This window comes from Eucyclogobius newberryi, unplaced genomic scaffold (genome assembly GCF_026437365.1).
Source record: "Eucyclogobius newberryi isolate DKJ021-1_F unplaced genomic scaffold, fEucNew1.0.hap1 SCAF_7, whole genome shotgun sequence".
NCBI lineage: Eukaryota > Metazoa > Chordata > Actinopteri > Gobiiformes > Gobiidae > Eucyclogobius > Eucyclogobius newberryi.
Genome location: NW_027316389.1, coordinates 17,931,954 through 17,951,493, shown reverse-complemented (window position 1 = coordinate 17,951,493; position 19,540 = coordinate 17,931,954). Strand labels below are relative to the sequence as shown.

The 19,540-nt window shown below is 40.4% G+C and overlaps 2 protein-coding genes across 2 annotated transcripts; one reads left to right on the top strand and one right to left on the bottom strand.

The window, feature by feature from the left end:
- The first annotated feature begins 725 nt into the window (after positions 1 to 725).
- On the top strand, positions 726 to 17,906 carry nr1h4 (nuclear receptor subfamily 1, group H, member 4). The gene is made up of 10 exons (XM_072435177.1): positions 726 to 765; positions 3,665 to 3,824; positions 7,589 to 7,972; positions 12,549 to 12,689; positions 13,854 to 13,990; positions 14,064 to 14,162; positions 14,404 to 14,503; positions 14,585 to 14,731; positions 16,644 to 16,757; positions 17,323 to 17,906. Exons 2-10 carry the CDS (start codon positions 3,728 to 3,730, stop codon positions 17,559 to 17,561), a joined length of 1,458 nt encoding a protein of 485 aa, XP_072291278.1. The 5' UTR covers positions 726 to 765; positions 3,665 to 3,727; the 3' UTR covers positions 17,562 to 17,906.
- On the bottom strand, positions 17,905 to 19,470 carry c1qtnf13 (C1q and TNF related 13). Its single transcript, XM_072435178.1, has one exon. The coding sequence runs from the start codon at positions 19,211 to 19,213 to the stop codon at positions 18,179 to 18,181; it is 1,035 nt and encodes a 344-aa protein (XP_072291279.1). The 5' UTR covers positions 19,214 to 19,470; the 3' UTR covers positions 17,905 to 18,178.
- Between the last annotated feature and the right edge of the window lie 70 nt (positions 19,471 to 19,540).

The window sequence follows — 19,540 nt, the reverse complement described above, 5'->3', positions numbered from 1 at the left end:
TGGCAAAGGTCCTGTTTATTCCAAAGAGACTGTCTGTTGACTCAGAAGGGCCTCTGCAGATGGAGCAACAACCAATCAATGATTAAAATATTGTTTTTTAGCACCATTTTATAATCATAATGTCATTTGAGTGTTGTTTTATTCTCCAGGTTGACGTATGTAGTAAAGCTTTGAGGGATTTGAAGTCAACGGGGGAGTTTTTTTGGCTTGGCGTTACCGTGGCATGACAAACGGCCTTGAGAAGGTCAAGGACGAATACTGTCATTGCCAGACTGTTTGCGCAAATCTCATAGAACTTAAAAGTCAAAATCAATAGTCAAAAGTTACAACTACTTCACATAAATACCGGTATATGTTTTATTTAATTGATATATTGCACATTTATAACAATTACCGTAATAACACAACGATCAATGGTGTCAAACGATGCCTAAACACGTTAATATTAATAGAAATATGTATACTAAATGTAGGTTGAAATCTTCTAACGTTGCATGTAGTGGTCTCAGCTGTGGGTGGGATTTCAGACTCATGAATTCATACATACGAGATAAGATTTTCCAGGGGGTTGCGTGTAATGGACAGGAATGGACAGCTTAATTAATAACCACCGACCATCTCTCCCTGACCCTGGCTGGACGCACATGCTCTCACTGGAGTCCAAACACGGACTTAGGGATACCGATGGTGCTGTCGTCGGCGGGATCAAAACGGAATCAAACTTTATTTGTCAAAACTCGGATTGTAACAAAGGGAAGACATAAGGTAAGAGCCGTTAAATAGTTGCAAGTTGACACATCGTTTCGTGTCAGTGAGGTCGCGTGGGCTGCGGTTGTGGGTTGGCTCTCGAGGGAAATTATGCTATATAATTAAAAAATGAGCAGTTGTGCTTTAGGTTATAAGAAGTAATATGTCACGTGCGTTGTGGTCATGCGTGCAGACCAAAGAAACATGCCAATATTGTGTGTAAAATGTAAATGTGGACACTGTTGTTGATATTATGGTAAATAAAACAACTACGGCATTACATTTTACACATTTTAACACCTTTTACATGATCATTATTTTTCCTTGTTTTATGTTGCTGATTGTCATATGTTTTCTGTGGTAATGGCAGCTTCGTATTGACCTATGCTTGTTGTAATAGAAGAGTAATGACGAGATTTGTATAAGATCAAGTTGCTATCACGAGATTGATCGCGATAAATTACTCTACATTGAATTTTCTCAGACACACAAGTTAAGTCACCCGCGACCCCAAAAGGGAACAAGCGGTAGAAAATGGATGGATGGATGGACACAAGTTAAGTTATTACAACATAAACCGAGCAATTTTGTCTATGATATATTTTAGTTTCAATAACGTTTCTCGGCAAGGCAAGTTTATGTGTAGAGCACATAACGTGTACAAGGCAATTCAAAGTGCTTCACACAACAGGAACAAAAAATGCACTAAAATCACACAGACATGACTCATCACAAAACAGTTTCAGAAGTAAAAGAGAGGAGTGCAAAGAAAAATCCTGTCAGTCATATGCATAGCTAAACAAAACAGTTTTTAGCTTAGATTTGAACATTGTCAGAGTAGAAGCCTGTCTCACATCTTCAGGAAGACTGTTCCAGATTTTAGCTGCATAAAACTAAAATGCAGATTCCCCATGTTTAGTCCTGACTCTGGGCACCAGCAGGAGGCCGGTCCCTGAGGTCCTCAGAGTGCGAGATGGTTCATATGGCACTAACATGTCCAAGATGTACTTTGGTGCTAGGCCATGGAGAGACTTGTACACAAGCAGAGCTGCTTTAAAGTCTCTTCTCTGAGCCACAGGAGCCAGTGCAGGGACCTGAGAACAGGACTAATGTGATCATACTTCCTGGTTCTGGTCAGGACCCGAGCAGCAGCGTTCTGGATGTACTGCAACTGTTTTACAGCTTGTTTGGAGAGGCCAGTGAGCAGGCCGTTACAGTAGTCTAATCTACTGGAGACAAACGCACGGATAAGTCTCTCCAAGTCTGGTTTAGACACAATACTTTTTGATTTTGGCAATGTTTTTTAGATGGTAAAAAACTGCTGATGTTATTGATTTGATGTGGCTGTTAAAATTCAAGTCTGAGTCCATTATTACCCTCAGATTTCTAATTTGGTTTGTAGGTTTTAGAGCGAGACTCTGGAGGTGACCGCTAACACTTTCTCTTTGTTTCTGTGGGCCAAAAACGATGATTTCAGTCTTGTCTGAGTTCAGCTGGAGAAAGTTGTTTTGCATCCACACACTGATCTGTTGGATGCAGTGACAGAGTGAATCCACTGGTTCATATTCACCTGCCGACAGTGAAACATAGATCTGACTCGCATAATTGTGAGGTATATAGAAGATGAACAGAAGGGGTCCCAGGATTGACCATTGGGGTACCCCAAAGGTCAGGGGCATGTTCTAAAAGTGATTCCTGAACTGCTGCTCATTCTAAAAAAATAACACACCTCTATAAAAAGTATGTTTTTTAAAGTATGGAGAAAAATATCTTTTGCTGATTATATTACATTGCCATATGTTAGCTATAATGAAATTTGCTTTATGCTGTTATAGAAGACATTATGTTGTATTTAGTATTAAATTAACCTACATATAATTTTACATCTAACTCGCACTGTTGATCCAAACAGTTTGTTAGCAGAAATGGGTCGAACTACTTCCTGTTCAAAACTGCAGAACTGATCAATCCTGGTCCTTTATAGTATCATGAAACATGACCAAGGTGCATTTTGAATCCCTAAATGTATGACCCGGAGTCTGCTTTTTTGAAAATAATTCCAAGTAAGTACGGTGAAAAGTGGCAAAGATAGGGGGGAGGTGAAAACAGCCATTTGCTCAGTAAATGATTAGATAAACATGCTTGAATCAATGGACATACGACTTTGAGTAAGTTAATAATGAGGGAACACTGTTATGTATGACATGGTTTAAAAGTTTGTAAAGTTGATTCTACATTATATGATTGCAATGTTTGTGGAATAAATTCAGACTTTGCATCTTTCATAATCAATTTTATTAAACACCATTTAGTTTAATTTAGATTAGTTGTGAGCTGATGTTTAAATTGTTTTAATGATACATACATACGTTTGAAGGAACCATATTAAGCTTTTTCGGGACTATATTGAACTATAACATAAGTAGATCATTATTTACTGTAATATTGATCTAAAACAAGTCCATTGTCTTCCTGTTCAAAACTGCAAAACTGATAAGCTCCGCCCTCTTTGTAGTGACATTTCTTCATAACGAGCAGCAGATTGTCATTTATGTGTTTTTATCATTCAAAAGTGGCTACGTGACATTTTAGAACCAAAAATGTAAAGCTTGCAGGTTTAAATTTTCAAATGATCGCAGCTAAGTGCAAAGATGTGGGCGGGGATAGTAGGTAAGTGAGTTTTGAATTTTGTATTTTCTGTGCACTCGAGCCTCAGTTACAGTACAATACAGGATTACTCAAAAATGTAGGAGTATATCAAAATACAATTTTATTGATGATGAGGGAACACTGGTACAAGGTTAAAAGCTCATTAAAGTTGATTTTGCACAATATGTTCCCTTTAAATCTATTCAAACAATCTCACAGCAAAGTTGTGAGGTTGATCCTACTCATGGATGTTTCTTCTTTTTCTCAGTGCAACAGAGGCAAGCCCCTCCTGTACTTGTGCTGAAGACGAGAGAAGATAAAAGCCTCCCAAATGAACGAGTGGGTGGGCTCCGACATCAACGTGGTGGGGCCGCTGCAGATCCCGCCCAGCGATGACTTCTCCCTGTCCGAGAGCTCGCACCTGTTTGGTACGACTCACAACACACCACACGCGAGCACGGACCAAACACAGGACATGAACGCTGTATGGACTCTGTGCTTAAAGAGCTCAAACCAATGGGTACTGTTGTTGTGTCGTTGGGCAAGACACTTCACACACCTGGCCTATGCATGAATTTATTGAGTGGGTGAATTGTTGGTAGTTGGAGGGAACGATGATGCAAATTGGCAGCTGCACTTACGTCGGTTTACTCACAGAATCTACCCCCAAATATGTGGTGAATGTTTAAATCATACAATGATTTTGAGCTTCTGGAAAAGAGAAATTTAAAACTATAACGCATTGATTATTATTTTGTTTAGTTTTTTAAATGTATTTATTTCATAACATATAAAATACATTATCAGTGACATGCAGTTACACAAAGAATTAATGAAAAGGAACAGAAAAAAGAGCAATCTTAATTGATAAAATTATTGATTTATACGTTAAAACACTAGTAATTAGGGGTGAGACAAAGCTTGGGGGTTTTCCAGTATTTTTCTGACTCAATAGCTCTTAATTTCTGCAGAAAAATGGCCTTGTTGATACATTTTTTGTGTAGTTTTGTCCCGTGTTTCATATGTGATTGTATAGGTTTTACTGTTGTGACATTTTGGGTGGTAAACAATCAGGATTATGCCCATTCATTTGTCAAGTACCGGTAATCTCCAGTGTTATCTTCATGCTGTGCTGTATTTCCAGAGTTCAAACAGGGGTCAAAAGGCTGCACTTTGTATCATTTATTGTACAATTACAAACTGTAAGAGATTACCAAAACTGTAGGTCAATTCTACAATCATCAAAGTGCTAAAGATAAATTGGGGGGTAATAGATGGCATGATATTTTATAGACCTGTGAAGTTTAATGGCGATGCGGGCTGGCAAAGCGTGTACTTTGCAGATTTTTAAATATAGAAATATAGAAGATACAACAATACAACATAATATTTGTGTCAGTTTCAACAATTTCTTTCTTTCTTCCACGAAACTAAAAATATACTACAAAGTTATTAATTTGCTGTGATCATGGCGTTTTGAGGCCTCTGAAATCTAGCGGGATGTTATTTAATGTCAGTCCAATATTTCTGAGCTGCAGGACAGTCCCAGAACATATAATGGTGAGCCACTTGACAACCACAGTTTCTCCAGCAGTTTGTATTTCCCTGTGAATAGTGAGCACTTTGACATGGTATTATGAAGTAATTATTATATATACAAAATAAAACAAAAATAATTGAACATATCTTGAACATATTAAGTGACAAATGATGACGCAAAATGCTATTTAAAGGTGAACAATGTGTCTTTCCGGTGGACGGTTATCTCCATGGAGACGTTGCTGGGCCCCAAGTGCGTCACAGAAAGGCATTAAACGAAAAATCTTGCGTTTATTCAATAACAAGCATTTTTCTTGATTAAAAATACATTGCAAACATCCATTCTTACTAAGAGCGGGGTCGCATCTCCACAGATCTGACCTGTAACTTGGCCTAGTGGTGTCCCCTGTCTCCATGGAGATAGATCAGAATCAGAATCAGAATCAGAAAAGGTTTATTGCCATTGCCAATGAACAGAATTCACAAACACAGGAACTTTCTTTGGTGATTCAAAAACGCTTAACACTAATCCAGACAAATCAACCAACATCTCCATGGAGACAAGCAGGTGGCGGATGCTTTACCAGAAACGTTACATTAATCCCCGCTGCCACACACTAATACTGGCGGAGATGCCCACGCAGAATCAATCATGACCTTATTTAATTTCCAGCTGACAGTAGCAGCTTCTACTTCAAACTCTCGAAGCGGCTACTTGTAATAAAACACAAATATGATTGTTTGGTTAATATTTAGCCTGGACAACCTTTGCTCTTTCTGAGATTTCTTACACGAGCTGAACCAAGCAGAGCATTTCTTCGACCGTCCTCATCTTGGCGGGCATGGCGCTGGGAAAGTGAAAAATAGACTCTGGGATGTTAGTTGTGTGGAAAGTGGAGTAGTGGACGGCGGCTGAGATGGCCACGGTCAAATCTCCAAGAGGTCAGTGTGAACAACAGCGAAGAAGTCCATTTGAGTGAAGAGCTGAGGTGAAAGAAATGTACGCACTGTTATACACATTGTTATATTGTCTTTTGAGTTAGACGTTGTTATCCCATCATGCAACAGTGAGCATTGTTAACGGCACGATAGAATTGCTCTTGCCTGTAGCTTTTCTGCCGGTATTATTATTTCGTCTTGGTATTGTGGATATAGCTATGGTTTCGACCCCCACACAATAGGTTAATCCTCCAGCAAGGCACTTCTGACCAAGATCTTTGCTCACATCTTTGCATAAGGCCTTTATTTATCTTATATTATTGCTGTCATCGTAACACACGTTCACTTTTTTGTCAAACGCATGGAAAAATATCACAAAATTGTTGTTGTGCACATGATTTTGTCCCATCCCTATTAATTTCTCTACATTTTGTACCTTACCTTTGAATAATCGAATTCCATATATGTTTTCTCAGTCCACAAAATGTTCCTTTATAGTGCGCCGCTCTCCTCAACAATTCCCTGAAGAGTAATTGTTAATGATTTATGGTTTTATAGCTGTGCGATTACCAACTACTGCAAATCAAACTGAACTTTATCTTCAAACGACATACTGTACAGCTTTTCAGAGAAGTTCTTAGGGTTTTACTTATTTGTTTTCGAAGCGTCAATGTCAAAATGAATTGGCTTTTGAAGATCAATTTACAGTATATCCTTCCAGGAAAGCAGCCCCACATGGTCAAAGGCTACTCCAATAATGTTGCTCATGTGCGTAATTGACTGTAAATGTCAGACCAAATTGACTCTCAAACATATTACAAGTTATTTCCTCATCAAAAACATACTTGAGGTTATACATTTCTAAACAGACTTGAGTAATCTTGGATGCTTTCTCCGAACATTATGCAAATACTTGGTTTCAAATATGTAAACATCTCAAACTAAGAACCTGTTGTGATCAATGAAGTTCATAGATTGTTACTACAAAGCATCTCTCTCATGTTATGTTGATAAAAACACATAAAGCTCATTTGAAGCTGCCTGGAGAAGGTGTCACTGATGGAACGTGTAAAAAAGAACATTTTATTCCGTGCATAATCTCCGACGGCTTATAAAAGGTTTCTTTGGTGGTCTCAGTTCTCGCCTCCAACTATTTGCTAAGTGTCTCCTTCAACTCTTCATCTCCATTTTACACTTTACATTTGTCCTGTAAAGCCCAGTGTGATGAAAGTCTAGCACCATTACAAAGCAATTAACAATTCAAAACCACAATATATCTTTTGAATGGGCAAATGTCCTCAACTATTACCTATAAACAGGAAGTTGAAACCCAAGAACGCCAGGGATGTAACGATATGCAAATCTCACAATACGATATTATGCAATACGATATTTATTGCATTATTGTAGAGTCTGACAGAATTGGAAAAAGTTGCAATTTTTCCTTTAAAAATGCCTTGACAAGCATTTGTGTTCAGTCATATTCCAAAGAATTCAAATGTAAAAGTGCTTAAGAACTGTTTTTTCGTCATGATGTCTGCACTGAAATGTAGCAAAGGATCATGGTCTATGTAGTTTCTTATCACATTATTTCTGTTATTGTTACATCCCTAATGAATACAGGCCAAAAGGTTATGTAAATGTGTATTTAAAAGGCCTATGCAATTTGTCACTGGTTTAACAGAACCTTTTTGCTCTATTCCTTGTTCTTCAGATATTCTGGTGGACCAAGCGAGCCCTCTCCTGCAAGACTCCGACATGTTGCCGTTCAGCAGCTGCTCGGGCATGCAGTACCCCCCCATGGAGCCCCACATGACCTCTGCGCCCTCGCCATACTACTCCAGCCACCACAGCTACTACCCCCAGTACAGCGGGGACGAGTGGTACACGCACGCCGGGATATATGAGCTGAGGAAAGGCCCTCTGGAGGTCAGCTACGATGCGGAGATGGAGGAGGTGTCCGCCGTGGTGCCGGTGGTGTGCAAACGGACCAGGCACATGCAAGCGGGCCGCGTCAAGGGGGAGGAGTTGTGCGTGGTGTGTGGGGACAAGGCGTCGGGATACCACTATAACGCTCTGACCTGTGAGGGATGCAAAGGTGAGAGGGCGGGGCTAAACAGGTCGCGTAATGTGTCATTTCTATTTGTGATGTCACTGTGGGGTTTAAGGTTAGTTTCGTCACGGTATTAAAGGATAAACCACCTGCTTATCTTCATGGAGACAAGTTGATGTATTGTAAAATCACACGTTAATATTGCAAATTCCATTGTTTTAATGTATTTATTTGATCAAGAACAATGCACAAAAACATTAACCTAATTAAAGGAGGATATGTCATGTGCCAGGTTTTAGCAGAAACAACCGTAGTCCCTGGACAGGACAATGAAATAATTGTACTGATTGAGCAAGCCATTTAATAAAACAGTCCCACTATCACACCTAATGTCACACTGAGCACACTGAGCACACTGAGCGCACTGAGCACACTGAGCACACTGAGCACACTGAGCGCACTGAGCACACTGAGCACACTGAGCACACATAGGTTTTGCATTCACACATTCACTCAGCCTCAGTCGTGCAGGTTTGTTGTCAAAATAACCACTGCTTGATTCGACGTGTAAACATGTTGTTCTTTGTGCATGCTCCACAACATATCAATTCATATCCCTGTGCCCTAAACGTGACTAAACTGAACCGCTGACCCAGGGCCGGCCCAAGCCTTCAGGGGGCCCTAAGCGAAAACATTTTTGGGGGCCCCTCACCACGTCATCAGAATCAGTTTTATTGCCATTGTCAGTAAACAATTCACATATGGGAACTTTCTTCAACGCAAACAAAGCGCCAAAACTCCAGGGCATCCGTTTGCCAGTTAGTTTATTCTCAGCACCTCACAAGCTCAAATATTGATAACTTAAATCCCACAATGCAACTTGGTATTCCGCTGACATCACCTCTACTCCCTGTACAAATAACACACCTCCCAGATATGTTTTTGGGTGTATTTGTGGGCGTTAAGGGTCGACAGCCACATTAGCACATTAACAGTTTAAATGAATGAACAAGGGGGGGTCTGGGGGCCCTCCCCCAGAGATTTTCAGACCTTTTTTGGGTCTTCTGGTGCATTTTAATGTGGTCCAGCCGCTAAAGTAAGAGTAAAATGTTGAGGTTGTAATGCTATAAAATGATGATGTGATGAAACTGTGCCATGAGAAAATGACTAAAGCTAGTTATTAATACATTAGTGTACTTAATTACTCAATACAATATCAAATTGATTAATTTTAACTAAAAATGTAAAAGTAATAGTTATCCTTACTAATTTATCTTTTACTGCTCCCAACTGTTCCTTCTTGCCAAAGTGACAAAACAAGTTATATTAAATTAAACAAATGGCATAAGCATTGCTTGATTAACAATTAACACTGATAAAACAGTGCAAACATGTTATTCCCAGAGAATGAACAGAACGAGAAGTGAAGGTCCAAACCTCGCTATAGTGAAGAGACTGCGTTTCTGCAACTTTGCCACTTTTGTATAAAAATATATAGTATTATTCTATAACAGACGTAATCATAATATGTCTGGTTATTTTTCACTATCAATTTATTATAATTTATAACAAATAGTCTAATGATGCTTTTTAAATAAATTGAAATGTTTTATTGCTCTATTAAAAGTGAATTACAATATAAATGTTTGTTCTGATCAGAACATCACACACTGGACTCCTGCATGAAACAATGCTGCGATGTGATTGGCTGATGGACCTTACACGCATAAACCTTTACGTTCCTCTTATTGCAAGTTAAGAAGTCAAAGTAAAACAGACATCACGAGTCACGATTGATCTCACACATGGTGATGTGAGAGATAGCAAACTCAAACCAGCTCATCTCTGACTGAGGCTGCACAGGGGCCCGGGACAGGGGCCCGGGACAGGGGCCCGGGACAGGGGCCCGGGACAGGGGCCCGGGACAGGGGCCCGGGACAGGAGCCGCACACTGTTCACTCCAAAGTTTCACGTCAGAGGTTCTGGACGAGACGGCGCTCGTCCGGACCGGATCTCCGCCTCTTAGTGACCCGGGCCATAGAGGCCCCTCACCGGCCTCACCTGCAGCTCACACTACGGGGCTGGTGTAAATGTTAAGCTTATTATCTTTCATTCAGACATATTATTATGCGCGGGGCAGAGCTCTCGTCGCCTCCAGCCTGAGCGAACTAACGTGACAGACTCGTGTTGTTTCAAACAGCAGCATTAACCGTCTCTTTGTAAGAGAAGTTCAATACCTGGAGAGTGTTGTTGAGTTTGCAGTTTCTTTACATCGTCAAGAAGTTTCTTCTTTCGTTTTTCGGCATCGGGGGGATACATTCCTCTGGACATGATGACCACATTGTGTCGTGTTTATGTTTTGCTCTCGTTCTCCTCGCGCACAATGAAGTTGCCCAATCAGCGCAGGTTTGGTGTCTTGGTTGCCAGATTGTCATTACAAATAAATGTGGTTTGTGTGTTATATGTTACCGCTGTGTGCGCTGCCGCGCCAGCAGCGCTACTACACTAGTGGCGCACGCTGCGCTTGCACTTCGCATAAGACGGGTTGCCAGATTGGGGGCCCTATTAACGCCTCGGGGCCCTACGCGGCTGCTTAGTTCGCTTATAGGCTGGGCCGGCCCTGCGCTGACCTTAACCTTAACCTTAACCTTAACCTTAACCTTAACCTTAACCTTAACCTTAACCTTAACCTTAACCTTATCAAAACAAACTGATATTTTTCACTTGCCAGTCAGTACTTTCTGTTTGAATGCAGGAGGGTCTAGAACTACGTAGCACGTCTCTCAAATATGGAAGAGATCACCTCTCAAATATGCTCTTGTCATTCAGAAGCAGATCTGTAACTTATTTTACAAGAGTTTAGTGCTTAGCTTGTTAATTCGTCAGAAATCCACACTGTCTCTCAGCTGTGTATTTAAGTCAGCCATGAGTTTCTCTGACAGGATACAGTTCCAAACCGGTGTGGTCTTGGCTGGCCAGGCTACCACCTCGGTGTTGTGGGTTCACTTCCTGGTATTGACCATTTGCTGAATGTCCTTCAAATGTCCTGCACAAAAAAGCCTTGGGCCAGAAAATGTTTTTTTCTTGACACTTGAAAATATCCTTAAACCTATTAAAAAAATTGAATGACCAGTTATAGCAGACTGAAACACCAAAAGGTGTGGGTCTACAAACCTGCTGTATACAGTATTTACATATTAGCCAGTGTCAGGTTGTAAACTACACTGATACAATTAGCTCAGTGTAAACAGCCTTTTAACCTTGAGAATGTGGCCACTATAGAGTATTGTTTAAATATGACTGTATGGCCTTCCCATGTTTTATGGCTGGGCCTGAGCAGTGATTCCTGCCAGAGCACACAGTGTACAACTATGTGTAATTCCTAATTCCATTAATGACTGAAAAAGACTTGGTCCACCTGAACTCTACCTGCCGCTGCTGTGGGTCAGGTGTCCTCTCATCTTTCTGTCGCACAAAGCAGCGGCAACACGAGCCCGGCCATGCTCATGCATGTCTTTGTGCCTAATGTTCTATGTATGGGAAAGTCTAAGAACTGTTCCATGGAAGTGGCATCAGGATGAGCCAGTTTACTATTCAAATGTCACAAATACAAAAGTAGTTTCCGTGGAATTTTATGCAAAGCTATAGCAAATATTTTCATAATTTTGGATACAAACAAACACATAAAACAAGCTGTGACATCCAAATAGGTCTTGCCAAGGTATTCATGGGTTTGTTTGTGCAATTTTTCCATTCAGAAGACAACTCTGCTAATTTTTCATCACTCTGAAACCCATAGACTGACTTTCACTGATAATGGAATAATAATGCATAATGGATAATGAAATATGAATATGAATACCTCAGTAATTTTGTGAATTATCCCAATATTCCGACGATATTATGCAAAGACAATCCATCAGAAATGTCCTAAAATGTGCATGTACATTCATCAATGAGGTTCAAGGATCACACAAAATATGTATAATCTGTAAAAAAAAACAACAACAAAAAAACGACTGCAACATTGAAATATTTGTTCATATTTTTCCACCTCTAACTGTATCGCTGTATCATTAAATTAAAAATAAAACAAGTATTTGTAGGGTTAATGTTATTTATAGCGGTGGTCTCATTACAGTAATCAATCAATAATAATCAATTAAATGTTTTAATTTCAATAAATGTCAAATGTTTATGTTCTATGTATGGGATCTGAATATAAACACGGAGAGTATAAATACAGTAATTATGTCAAGGGTTCTGTCCTTGAATACAGGTTACAGTTAGGCTGCTGAAAACTATTTATAGATACAGTATTATAATTTAACATTTACTTCAAATAGAGGAATTCAGGCCTCCCTTTACAACTTCGTATCTAAGACTGAAAAAGACCGGTCAGGATTTGGATCACATATCACGTAGTATAAACTAAATATTCAATCCAGGCCACTGATACAATGCACCAAAGAAGAAGTAGTAGTACAAATGAGAAGAAAATTACCAGTAGTTTGTATATGATTCACTGATGTTCAAACTTTGGCAGCTCAAATGTTGATGTACTACAAATATTTTTATTTAACTAAACTTATTTTTGATATTATTTTGCTGGTTCTTGTAGGTTTCTTTCGACGGAGCATCACAAAGAACGCCGTTTACAAATGTAAAAGCGGAGGGAACTGTGAAATGGACATGTACATGCGACGGAAATGCCAAGAATGCCGACTACGAAAGTGCAAAGAGATGGGCATGCTGGCAGAATGTAGGTGAAAATACCTCTTTACAACAACCTGTGGTGCCCAACGTGCTGCACATGGCAAAAGACGACAAACAGAGAAAAATACAGATAAAAAAGGACACAAAATAACAATATAGACGTATCAAGAGGTAAAAGACAGCAAATGGAACTTCCAGACCACATGAAAACATAAAATAAACTCCAAACTTCCATCAATTTGTGTTAAAAATAGTGTTTTATTACCGATGTAGTATAGAAATTGGTGTCTGGAATCGAGCGCTTTCTTTAGTATCTAAATTGAGTTTGAAATGTAACCCTGGGGTGTCATCTTCGACCTTGATATGCTCCATGAACTGTCACGGAGCTTTGGGTGTGCCTCATTAAAGTGCAGGCTCAAGCTTTTGTTGTGAACACAGCAGCCGCTCATACAACACCCCATTCTAGATTTAGAAACCAATTAAGGGAATTAATATGAACGTTCTTCTGAGAGTAACAACACATGTACAAACGACAACAAAACAACTGTAAACAATAAAGAGTGAATAAATGGAACATGGAACTGTACAGGATTAAAGAAACAAGTGGTAGAGGTGACTTTTTTTGCGTTGGGTTGCGGGGTGCTCCCTCAGAGATGGAACGAGGAGGTCAGTCACGTGGCAATAGCTCGGAGTAGAGCCACTACTCCTCTCAAAAGATACCAGCCGGAGACACTAGGGAAGACTTAAGACACGCCGGAGGGAACTTGTTTCTTGGCTGGCCCCGGGAACGCCTCCGAGATGCAGGACGTGTGCGTGAGAAAAGAGAAGTCTGGGCATCAGTGAATAAAATTGTGTTCATCTGGCAAATAATTTAGCTCAAAAAGTGAATAACAGACTACTGTTAGTCTACTCAAAACTATTTAAATCCAAATGAATATCCTGTTTTCATTTGATATTCGTATTTGCTTACTAAAGGGCATACAGACATACAGATAATATATTGTTACTGCCAAATACTTCAACTGTGGTGTTAATACTTTTCCTTCAAGATTGGAGGATTGCCGGGACTCTTGTTACTCATGAATAGTGTAGCGTACTTGTAATTAATATTGCAGGCCGGTTTGCGTGGCTCTCTTTGCCAGTGTCTGCCAGTTAGCCTGCAATTACGCCATCTTAACTGAAACACAACTTTTCCATTTCCCCCTGGCAGGCCTCCTCACCGAAATACAGTGCAAATCCAAAAGGCTGCGGAAAAACACAAAGACCTCGCCGGGCCCGGGAGAGGAGACGGAGGGGGGCGAGCAAACACACAGTAAACAGGTCACCACCACCACCAAACTGCTCAAGGTCTGTGGTGACACGGGCCAGATGATCACAAAGATATGGCGGGCGCGCTAAAGCCAGACTGTTGCCTTTGCAGGACAAAGTCGAGATCACCAAAGAGCAACAAGCACTCACGCAAGACATTTTAAAGGCTTACGAAAGACACCAAATACCGCAGGATGTCGCCAAGAAGCTGGTACACCGTTTGCTTTTATTTCTCACTCACGTTTCATGCCTCTGTTGTGCTGTTGTGCAAGGCATTTCTCACATTGCCTGTGCATTTGTGAACCTGTAATGGCAGCCACATTTCAGTATACATGCTTTTTAACATGATTTAAATTGCATTATTAATAGTGGAAGCTTTTATATAGGAATAATGCAATACTAAGTTACAAATGGGTATGTATAGTCTTTCATGCTCCTTTATTTCTCTGTAGCTTCATGACCAGTACAGTGCAGAAGAAAACTTCCTCCTCCTGACAGAGATGGCAACAAGTCAGGTCCAAGTTCTTGTTGAGTTTACAAAAAACATTCCAGGTATTTTCTCTTTTTTGGTGACACACTGTTTGTTTTTGTTTTCTTTACTTCAGTTTAATGAAGCTACTTTTGGTTGGTCAGGTTTTCTGTCGCTGGATCATGAAGATCAGATTGCTCTGCTGAAGGGCTCGGCGGTGGAGGCCATGTTTCTACGTTCAGCTCAAGTCTTCTGTCGGAAGATGCCTGCCGGGCACACAGAAGTGCTGGAGGCGCGCATTCGGAAGAGCGGTACGTACAGCGAGCGCGCTTTAGACCACATTCTCCTCATAACCTCTGAACACAGTCATAGTTTTATATTCAAATCACTTTTTTTTCTACTCCTTCTCTGATACAATGCTTCATCTCTGTCAAAAGTTTGGACAGACAGTCACTTGTGGTTCTCCCTGCATCACAAATTATTGATGTGGGTGATTTCTGTGACGCAGTGAGGAGCTGTGAAGTGACCTGCTGATCTCTGGCAAGGTTTAAGTTTCACCGGCTCCTGTTACAGCCGACTGTCCATCTACGAGGAAATGCCCTTGGACTTAATTATATACATAACTTATCAAGACATTAAAAAATACTTCACCCGAACAAAGTGGCCTTTCTATCTATATTTAATGGCTGGAAAATGTATTAAATTAAATCTGAATTGAGTGTTTGAGTCAATTTTGAGTGTTAAATGCCACTGGAGTGGAAAGTATTAATTTGTTCTTTTAGTGTGATTTATTGCAAAAAATAATCAACTTAATTAAAAAAAAGCAAAAAAAATGTAAAAAGCCATATCTATTAGTTGATAAGAAAAAATAAAATAGATCAATTTGGAGGGTAGGGGAAATAGATTTGTTTTCTTCTTAAAGTTGTGGGTCAACATTCCCTCACATACTGTAAGCTTAGGACATTTTCTTGCCACTGGTTTAACTTCATGTTTATGTATGTGGTTGTCATGTTGTCACTCAGACTGGACAGTTGTGCGGACAGTGATGGCAGTGTGTGTGTGTGTGTGTGTGTGTGTGTGTGTGTGTGTGTGTGTGTGTGTGTGTGTGTTTGGCTGGTCCCTGGGTGCTGCTCTGTTTGAATGGTGCAGGGATAAAAGATATTCTCACCAAAGGCCAGTCTGGGAGAATACGAGAGCGCGGCTGTCTGAGGAAACCATTGTTTCTTATCACAACATCACGAGAGCTTTTATCCAGAGCTTTCTCTCTGAGCTGCACTGGCATTTTTGAAGGCATGATGACGCGTTTCAAAACTGAAGCAAAATGTAAATATGCCAAAAAATGTTATGCTTTTTACAAGTATAGATGATCTCGGCTTTTTTCTCTACAAATACTTTTATTTTCATTAGTTGGATTTTTGTGCAGTGTTGTTTCTAGGATAGAAAGTTAGAAAATGCAGACTATTGCAATTGCGAGTGTGATTTTAAATTTTAAAATTGTATGATTCATTCAAGACCAGAAGCACTGATATCTGACAAAACACTGAAATAGTGACTACTAAACTAATCACATCAATAATAACAAGAATCACATTCATTTTAGGACATGTCTGTAATGGTATAAACTACCATACAAAGTTTGCAGGTTGTTAACACACAGTTGCAAGAAAAAGTATTTCCTGCCTCACATTTCCAAAATATTCTTCCCAAAAACTGATGACTCCACAGTGATGCAAAAGACACAACTGTCACAAGCGTTGGTGTCAGTTATTGCTGCCAAATCATGGCCCAACCAGTTATGTTCAGCGTGCAATTGCTTATTCACACCGAGACAGGTTTGGATTTATTTTCCCGCGATACATAAAATAATAATCTAAAAACTGTATTTTATGTTTACTTAAAATTTTAATTAAAATGGGTTTGATGACCTGAAACAAAGTGTTCTCTGTGGAGAAAATATACAATTGATGTTTGCAGAGGAAATGTTGTCACCTTAATAATTGCAGTCGTTGCAATGTGTTAATTGCAACCATTCAGATTTTAACTCGATTACAAGTCATTTTGAAGTCCCATTCTGCTGTGAGAACCTTTTTGTTTTTTTATTTGTATAATTCAGTCAGCATTTGCAATAAACCAACAATATGTCCTGGCTCAAAATGCAGAGTTATGTAAGAAAGACTTACACACTCACACACTTACATACTCACACTCTTCTGTCTTCTCCAGGTATATCAGAAGAGTTCATCAAACCAATGTTCAACTTTTACAGAAGTATAGGAGAACTGCACATGGCGCCAGAGGAACAGGCGCTCCTCACTGCTGTAACCATCCTAACACCAGGTATCGGTAGAAATGAGCTCCGTTTGGTTTAGTCTCGTGGGTAAAAAATGAGAGTTTATCAAAAGGACTATAAGACCTTAAATACAGACTTGTAATGTAGTTGAGCAAATTATAATAAACCAAATATAAAAGAGACCATTTGCATTGCTTACGTTGTTTCCTTGAGCAAAACACTTCACACTAATTACTTGTTTGAATGTGTTACATTATTAGCAAAGTTTGGAAGATGAAGTGGAAGAAGTAAAGGAATAATTTACTATAGATAAAATAGATAGATAAAAAGATGCAACATCTTAACGTAGTGTTGCCACGACACTAAAATGTCGAATTGGAGTTTGTTACTATAGAAGAAAATGTTTTATTATTTATTAATAGAAACTTTACATACTAAAGGTAGTTTTTCTTGCCGTTACTTATTGCGATATAGATAATTCAGGAAATGTCAAACTCGCCAAATGGGTGTCTAATTTCCAAGTTTTAATATTGATTACTGTCTTGGTATTTTCGATCAAGGTAATTTAGCGTGAGTATGGTTAGTATGGTGACGTGTATTGTCCCGTTACAGACCGGCCGTACGTGAAGGACCAGGCGGCGGTGGAGAGGATGCAGGAGCCCATGCTGGAGGTGCTGAGGAAGCTGTGTGCCCTGCATCATCCCCACGAGCCCCAGTACTTTGCCCGTCTGTTGGGCCGCCTCACCGAGCTCCGCAGCCTCAACCACAACCACGCCGAAACCATCACCTCCTGGAGAATGAACGACCACAAGTTTACACCCCTGCTCTGTGAGATCTGGGACGTACAGTGACTTTCAGACATGTGTGGATCATGCAAGAGCTGGTTCTGTCTTTCTTGATGGTGATGGGATAGATAGAGCTTTTGCAGGTGATAGAACATCTCAGTGAGCTTCGGTCTAATTGACTGGTGCACTCTAAACCTGCACAAAGTCAACACTGTCTCCTCACTGCATAACCTGCCAGCAAGTACAAAACACTGGACTTCTTTAAGCTAAATTAAATAATTTTGTAATGTGTTTTAATCTCTTTTATAAGGGTTTTGGAAAGCCCAAAATGGTATGGGAATACACACAGAAACAGTAGGCATCCTGTGCATGTATTATGTACAGTCCTTGACTAATAAAATCATGAATACATTTTCTATATTAAAATATGGCATGCAAAACACAAATGCTTCACCGTATAAATTCAGTATAAAAATTTATTATTTCACTAACATGACTAAAATCAGCACTATTATTTGAGAAAAGAAAGTAAAAAGGCTGGAGCTCTATGAATTAGCTATCAACATTCTACAATGTCATAGCACCATCTTCTGGACTAATATGGCATAAAGAGTTTCTAACACTTAAAATATTAAACAGCATCTCTAAGAGATGAGAGGAAACAGTATCTGCTTGCACAAAGATTAGAGGTGAGTTCTGTCCTGTGTGTTGTGGGCACTGGTGCTCTCGGCCTCAGGGTAAACCAGGAAACCTGAGAAGGTGGTATATCGCCCCTGGTTACTGTACACAGCATAGCGCTCATCCTGCTGACTGTACAGCCACACAGTGTCCCCACGGCGGAGAGACAACAGTAAACTCTGACTCTGCATCTCCCTCCTCTTGGACGTGTCCTCGTCAAACACCATGGCCTGGACGTCTCCCTTTCCAGTCATCAGCTTGACTGAAACTGCCTTTCGAGGGTGTTTCCCCACAGTGAAAGCAAAGTAATACACCCCTGGAAAGTGACAGCTGAACATGCCTGAGGATTTGTTGAAGTGTCCTCCTATGTTTACATACTCCACATCAAATGTTAGCGCAGGCTTCTGTTGCTGCAGACGACTCTGCCCCAGTAGTGTGGAGGTGCGTGCCACAGAGAAGGCTGAGCGGCGCCTCTGCAACTCACTCCTGCTCCAGTGGTCAGTCTGAGGTGGACAGTGTGGGTAGGACAGCTCAGAGGAAGAGGACAGGTGGTTGTTGATGTAGGTGGTCTCAGGATAGACGAGATAGCCAGAGAAGGTGATGTATGGGCCCACATTGCTGTATAATGCGTACTGGGGACTCTGTTGTATAAGCAACCACACTGTGTCCGCCTCCTTCAAATTGACCATGACACTTTGACTTTGCACTTTTCTTCCCTTTTTGCGATAATCATCATAGGCTATAGCCTGCACCTCCTCTCCATTTTTTACCAGGATGACAGAGAGCATTTTCTTTGGAAATTTCCCCACAGAAAATGAGAAGTAGTAAGCCCCTGGGATGCGGCTGCGGAAGAAGCCAGTGTCAGGATTAAAGTCCCCTCCGATGTTGACCATGAGCCGGTTGAAGGTCACTGCCCTCTGCTTGCCCCCCATCACACTGCTGGTCCGAGTGGCAGAGAACGCAGACTGCAGCCCAGTTGTCACAGGAGGGGGATTAAAGAGTAAGACCGGTTTAAGGCAGGAACTCACAATGAGGAACATGGTCAGAAAGCATTCTGTGCCCCACGGACCTAACAAAGAAAAACAACAATCGAGTTAAACTTTTGAAAAGTGTTAGTCAACCAAGCAGGCCATATGGAATACTGGGCAGTCAGGGATGCTGTCAGAGACAATCTGTCCACTCAGATCAAGTTGAGTGTGAGCAACAGGCCCTGATGTTGCTGATATTGTCTGTTCATTCTGTGCACTGAGAGAAGAGGCGACATTAGCAGCTGGTTCATCTGTTCCACTATGTGTGGGACAATGGAGAGTTTAGGACTGTCGATCGGAGAGAGCAAAACAAAAACGTTTAAAACTATGACAAACAAA